The 6316-nt window shown below is 58.1% G+C and overlaps 1 protein-coding gene across 1 annotated transcript; it reads left to right on the forward strand.

Moving 5' to 3' along the window:
- Window positions 1–3375: 3375 nt before the first annotated feature.
- On the forward strand, window positions 3376–5618 carry CCDC8 (coiled-coil domain containing 8). Its single transcript, XM_070401857.1, has one exon. The coding sequence runs from the start codon at window positions 3376–3378 to the stop codon at window positions 5206–5208; it is 1833 nt and encodes a 610-aa protein (XP_070257958.1). The 3' UTR covers window positions 5209–5618.
- The last annotated feature ends 698 nt before the right edge of the window (window positions 5619–6316 follow it).

The following is a 6316-nucleotide window of genomic DNA, read 5'->3' on the forward strand; positions in this document are numbered from 1 at the left end:
GGCGAGAAACTGAGCTAGAGGAGCATAGTGGCTGGAGGCCCCATGAGGAGGAGGAGGAGGAGAGGGAGGAGGAGGGGGAGGAGGAGAGGGAGGAGGAGGGGGAGGAGGAGGAGGAGGAGAGAGAGGAGGAGGAGGAGGGGAAGGAGGAGGGGGAGGATAAAATCTAGGGAAGCCTAAGACCGGGCTGTGCAATATGAAAAACTATCAGAATGAGCCAACAATTGTGCTATGGACTCGTGGAGATTCTAACCTCCCCGCCACCTCCAAGCATCTTTCTTCCTTCTTTTCCCCTCCCCCTTCCCTTCCTTTAATCTCTCCCTCCCCTCTTTCTCTAAACATCTGCCTGGTTCCTCCAGGAGTTAAAATGACACGTGTTCATTTTCATATTGTGTATAAAAGTTATTATTGTTAACATGTTTTTATTGATTTTAGATAGAGAGGAAGGGAGGGAGGAGAGAGGGAAACATCAATGTGAGAGAGTAACATTGTCCCTCATATGCACCCCGATCAGAGATCGAACCCACAACCTGGACATGTGCCCTGACCAGATCAAACGGGTGACCGTATGGTGCATCAGCCGATGTTTAACCAACTGAGCCACACCAGCCAAGGCTAAAGTCATTATTTGACGGGGTTGTGCTTTTTTTTTCTGTTGGAATTTCATTATCACTGGTTTCCTTTGTAAGCCAATAGATGTAATTCTAGTCATTGAAACACTCTATCCAGAAAAGGGTTCATGGCGTGGAAAAGGGTTAAGGATTCCTGGGCTACAGGGCTCTGGAGAGGGCTGGGAGGGTTTGCAGAGGAGATTGCCAAAGAAGGTGGAGGCAGAGCATTCTGGGTGGAGGCAGCAGCAAGTGCAAAGGCCCTGGGGTTGGGGGCGAGAACAGTGTGTTGGAGAAACAGTAAAGAAGAGGCAGGGGTGACTGGAGTGAGGAGAGGAAGAGAGGGAAGCGGGGGAGACCTGGCAGGGCTTTGTGGGCGATGGTGAGAGGTTTGATTTTACTCCGTCTGAGATGAAGACTTTGAAAAGAGCAGAGACATCTGAGAAGTTTTTAAAAGGCCCCACCAGCTGCTGGGTTCGGGACAGACTGCAGGCAGCGAAGGTGCGAGAGGTGTTTTCTTGGATCCAGGCAACGGATCAAGGTCAGCCGTGCCTCCTGAACCTGCCTGGTTGGTCACTGCAGGGCCTACCTTCACTCAGAGCTGCGCGACTTCAGACCAGCCTCAGTTTCCCCATTTGTAAGAAGAGGATAGCTCTGAGGATTCCTAACAATAGGCCTAGTCAGCACATCGCAGGGTGTCTGGTTTTAAGGAAACCCTCCATGCAACTTAACTATTATTATTACTAATGCCGTCGCTATTGTGCATATCCCTGCTGAGCTGGGTGCCTCAGGGTTACCTGGGAAGCTACAAATCCTACCCCCACGTCCCAGCTGTCCTAACCCACTATGTCTGTGGCCGAGTATGAGGACCTTTGGTTGAATTTAATTTTTTTTTCATCCTCACCCGAGGATATTTTTCCATTAATTTTTAGAGAGAGGGAAAGACAGAGAGAAACATCGATGTGAGAGAAACACATCGATTGGCTGCCTCCTGCACGAGCCCTAACCAGGGCCCCAAGCCAGGGAGGAGCCTGCAACTGAGGTATGTGCCCTTGACCTGAATCGAACCCGGGACCCTTCAGTCCCTAGGCCGACGCTCTATCCACTGAGCCAAACCGGCTAGGGCTAATTTAATTTTTTAATTAGCATTTTTGATTGCTAAAAATCCAAGCAATCCAAAAGGAATATAGAAAAGTACATGTCCCCAGGGACCCTCCCGGGAAACAGCGATTGCCGGCAGTGCTTGTCTGTGTGCAGAACATGTGTATAGAGTAGACCTTGGCTCTTACACACACACACACACACACACACGCCAGGCTGTTTCAGATTCAAACCCAGGTTCTATCACTTTCTGATCCTGAACAAGTGATTTATTTCTTTGGCTATAAAGTGGGACTGATGGTCGTATTCTCTGTCTCATGTCATGGTGAGGATTATATGAGCTGGTTTTGTAGAAAGCGCTTACAATGGTGCCTCCTCTTCAGGAAATGCTGAATAAAACTTGACTGCCCTTTTTCATAGCAGCCCAGCATCTTACTGTCGGAATAGAACATGAAATTGAGTCCCTACGGATGAACAATTGGGTTCATTCTTTCATTTCACTCAAGAATATTTATTGAGCACCTACTGTGCGCCAAGCTAGGAGCTGGTGCAATAACACCCTGGTACCACTTTCTCCACCCCCATGTCTGGGTCGGTAGGAGGGAATTGCTGGTCCCAGAAGGCCTGTCCTAGCCCACCCGCCTCCGGCTGGGCTGGAACCCGCACGTGCAGGATGGCTGGTTTGGAAACTGCCTTTCCCGGGGAAGGTGCTGACGTGGGACTCCGCGCGCTCCGCTTGGAAAGCGGTGGCCCCAGCGAGGCCCGGGGCGCGGCCACACCCCCGGGCGGGAGGGGAGTGAGGGCGCCCCGAAGGGAGTGGACAGCCCCCCTGTCAGTCTTCCCCTGTCCGGGAGTGTAAGATGAGACGGGGGAAGGTGGGCCTCACCCTGGGGAGGGCGAGGAGGAACTTCCTGCCCCCGCGCTCGCTCGCTCCGGGGCACAGCGCGCGCCGACCCGGAGGCGGGAGGCGAGTCAAGGTCAGCCTGAACCAGGTGGCCGCCTGCCGAGGGGCGGGAGACCCTCCCGGGGGGCTGGGCGGCCTCCCCCGAGCGCTCGGCCATATTGAATAGCCGCGGCGGAGCCGTCTTTGTCTGCGAAGTCCTCGCCCAAGTTCCAGGCGCGTCCCCGGGCCCGGGCCGGGAGGAGCCACGGCCGCCCGCGCGCTCCAACTTGCAGCCGGGACACCACGTTTTCCGTTCGCGGTGGGCTGGGAGCCTCACGACCGGCCTCAACCCGGCTCCCGTGAGCAGCCTGAAAACCGATCCCCCCCGCGGGCTGCGGGGAGCCGGCCTGGGTTCAGCAGGACTAGTCGCAGGCGGAGGAATTGGGAGGCGCTGGCACCCCCACCCTGGAGAGGCGAGACTCTCCGGGCAGCATTGCCGCGACCCCATCCCCGCCCCCGCCCCAAGTCTAGGGGCTTCGTGCAGTTTAGGCTCGTTGCCCCCACCCAGATTTCACGCTGGAGATCCTAAAGACCCTCGAGAAAAGCCACGTGGGGGGCTGGTTCCCCTGGGGCTTCCTGCCGTCCCCCGACGGCCTGATCCTCTGGAGCGTGCCCGACGTCTGCAAAGATGTGGACCTGGACGTGCTCGTGGACGCCCTGAAGCCCGTGGGGACCTTTAAGAAGATCGGCAAGGTGTTCCGCAGGGAGGAGGACTCCACGGTGGGGATGCTGCAGATCGGGGAGGACGTGGACCACCTGCTCATCCCGCGCGAGGTCCTGCTGGCGGGGGGCGTCTGGAGGGTCATCTCCAAGCCCGCCACCAAGGAGGCGGAATTCCGGGAGCGGCTGACCCGGTTTCTGGAGGAAGAAGGCCGCACCCTGGAGGACGTGGCCCGCATCATTGAGAAGAGCACCCCGCACCCGCCCCAGCGCCCCCCAAAGCCCAAGGGGCCCCGGGTGAGGAGGAGAGTCCCGCAGATGGCGACCCCCCCTCCCCGGCTGGTCGTGGGCACCTACGACAGCAGCAACGCCAGCGACAGCGAGTTCAGCGACTTCGAGGCCTCGCGGAAGCCGGGCGACCAAGGCCGCAGGGGCCCCGCGCGCGCCAGGAGGGCGCGCAAGATGCCGGTCAGTTACCTGGGCAGCAAGTTCCTGGGGAGCGACCTGGAGAGCGAGGATGACGAGGAGCTGGTGGAGGCCTTCCTCCGGCGCGGGGAGAAGCTGCCGGGCGCCCAGCCCGCCCGCCGCCGCGGGAACCTGCCGGTGCCCATGTTTGAGGATGGCCCGGGGCTGCAGCCGTCCAAGGGGGACAGGTGGCGGGAGTACGTCAGCCAGGTGTCCTGGGGGAGGCTGAAGCGCAGGGTGAAGGGCTGGGCGCCCAGGTCCGGCCCCGGAGTGGGTGAGGCCCAGCAGGCCTCTGTCAGGGCGGAGAGGGATGAGGTGCCATGTAGCGCCCGTCAGGGGGATCACGTGGGGAGCGCAGGAAGTGGGCTGGTGCCCGAGGCCCCCCCAAGGCGATGGAGGCCCAAGATTAAGTGGGCCTCGTTTAGGCTGCTCAGGAGGGAGGAAGCAGCATCCACGGCTCAGGGGGCGGAGGGTGCGGGTGATCAGAGGGTGGAGGCTGTGGGTAATCTGAGAGTGGAGGCTGCAGCTGATCAGAGGGCAGAGTCTGCAGCTGATCAGAGGGTGGAGGCTGCGGGTAATCAGAGGGCAGAGGCTGCAGCTGATCAGAGGGCGGAGGCTGCAGCTGATCAGAGGGTGGAGGCTGTGAGTAATCAGAGGGTGGAGGCTGCAGCTGATCAGAGGGTGGAGGCTGTGGGTAATCAGAGGGCAGAGGCTGCAGCTGATCAGAGGGCGGAGGCTGCAGCTGATCAGAGGGTGGAGGCTGTGGGTAATCAGAGGGTGGAGGCTGCAGCTGATCAGAGGGCAGAGGCTGCAGCTGATCAGAGGGCGGAGGCTGCAGCTGATCAGAGGGTGGAGGCTGCAGCTGATCAGAGGGTGGAGGCTGTGGGTAATCAGAGAGTGGAGGCTGTAGCTGATCAGAGGGCAGAGGCTGTAGCTGATCAGAGGGTGGAGGTGGCAGCTGATCAGAGGGCAGAGGCTGTAGCTGATCAGAGGGCAGAGGCTGTGGGTAATCAGAGGGTGGAGGCTGCAGCTGATCAGAGGGTGGAAGCTGTGGGTAATCAGAGAGCAGAGGCTGTGGGTGATCAGAGGGCCGGGGCCCCAGTTGTCCAGGGAGCAGAGGCTGCATCTGATGGGGCCGAGGCCAGAGCTGGCCAGAGGGCAGAGGCTTCCGCCTTAGCTGCCCCGGGAGCCACAGGAGCGACCCCAGGAGCGACCCCAGGAACTAGGGCCCGGAAACAGGTCAAGACAGTGAGGTTCCAGACCCCTGGGCGCTTTTCTTGGTTTCGCAAGCACCGGAGAGCCTTCTGGCACACTCCCTGGTTGCCAACCCTGCCCCAGAGAGTCCCCAGGGCAGGCGAGGCCGGGGGCCTCAGGGTGCTGAGGGCCGAGGCCAGAGCAGAAGCGGAGCCGGAAGAGCAAGAGGACCTGCTGTGAGGCGGGCACGGAAGCCAGAGAGCCCCTGCCACCTGCCACCTTATCGGCCACTCAGGGCGCCCCCTCCCCCGCACTTGGACAGAGATGCTGTTTCTGCCTCCACACGTGAACAAGGAGGTGGAGCTGGAGGGGGAGCGAGGGCCAGCAGCACCCCTCACATCTCCACCTAACACACCTTTTCTTGTTAAAATGTTATCTTTCATGCATTGATTTTTTTAAAAAAAAATACAGACTCTATAGTAACCCAAGGAATGTAAGGGAAGAAACCGGTGCAATGGGGTTGCATTAACTTCCTCAGATGCAACCCTAGGTGCTCAGCTTGAAGCCGGGAGTGAGGCGGAGAGAAATTCCCTCCTCTTCCCTTTCCGTGCTCCCTCCCCCTGCACACCTCACGGTGCCGGCCTCCTGGAACCTACAACATGTAAATAAAAATGTTTACAAACTTGTTGCCTGGCTTTGGACTTGGCAGCTAAAGACTGCCCCGCCCCCCCGCCCCCCGGGGTGATTTTGTCACGCCCTTGTCCACCCTCCGGGATGGCGACCTGCGTTTATGTCACTTTGCTTGCCATCCCCGCACCTCTGGGTTCTGCCGGCTCCACGGGTCCAGGGCCTGCAGCGTATATACGCTTCCTGCACTTTACACGCTTCATGCACTTTACGAGCGACGGGAGACTCACTGGGAAGTGTGTCCAAATGCTGTGTTTGCCAGGGCTGCCTGTGAGGCCACGGAACTGTATGTGTGTTTTTTCTTTTTTAAAATATTTTTTATTGATTTTTTTACAGAGAGGAAGGGAGAGGGATAGAGAGTTAGAAACATCAATGAGAGAGAAACATCGATCAGCTGTCTCCTGCACACCCCCTACTGGGGATGTGCCCGCAACCAAGGTACATGCCCTTGACCGGAATCGAACTTGGGACCCTTCAGTCCACAGGCGCAGGCTGACGCTCTATCCACTGAGCCAAACCGGTTAGGGCTGTATGTGTGTCTTTTTATGGTAAATCCTCACCCTAGGACAGTGATGGCGAACCTATGACACGTGTGTCAGAGGTGACACACGAACTCATTTTTTTGGTTGATTTTTCTTTGTTAAATGGCATTTAAATATAT

Source organism: Myotis yumanensis, unplaced genomic scaffold (genome assembly GCF_028538775.1).
Source record: "Myotis yumanensis isolate MYYU_CA2020_CCGP unplaced genomic scaffold, mMyoYum1.0.hap1 SCAF_23, whole genome shotgun sequence".
In the NCBI taxonomy this organism is placed as follows: Eukaryota; Metazoa; Chordata; class Mammalia; order Chiroptera; family Vespertilionidae; genus Myotis; species Myotis yumanensis.

What these genes read in the sequence shown, in the direction of transcription:
- CCDC8 (XM_070401857.1), top strand. Translation starts at nt 3,376, where the DNA reads ATGCTGCAGATCGGGGAGGACGTGGACCACCTGCTCATCCCGCGCGAG.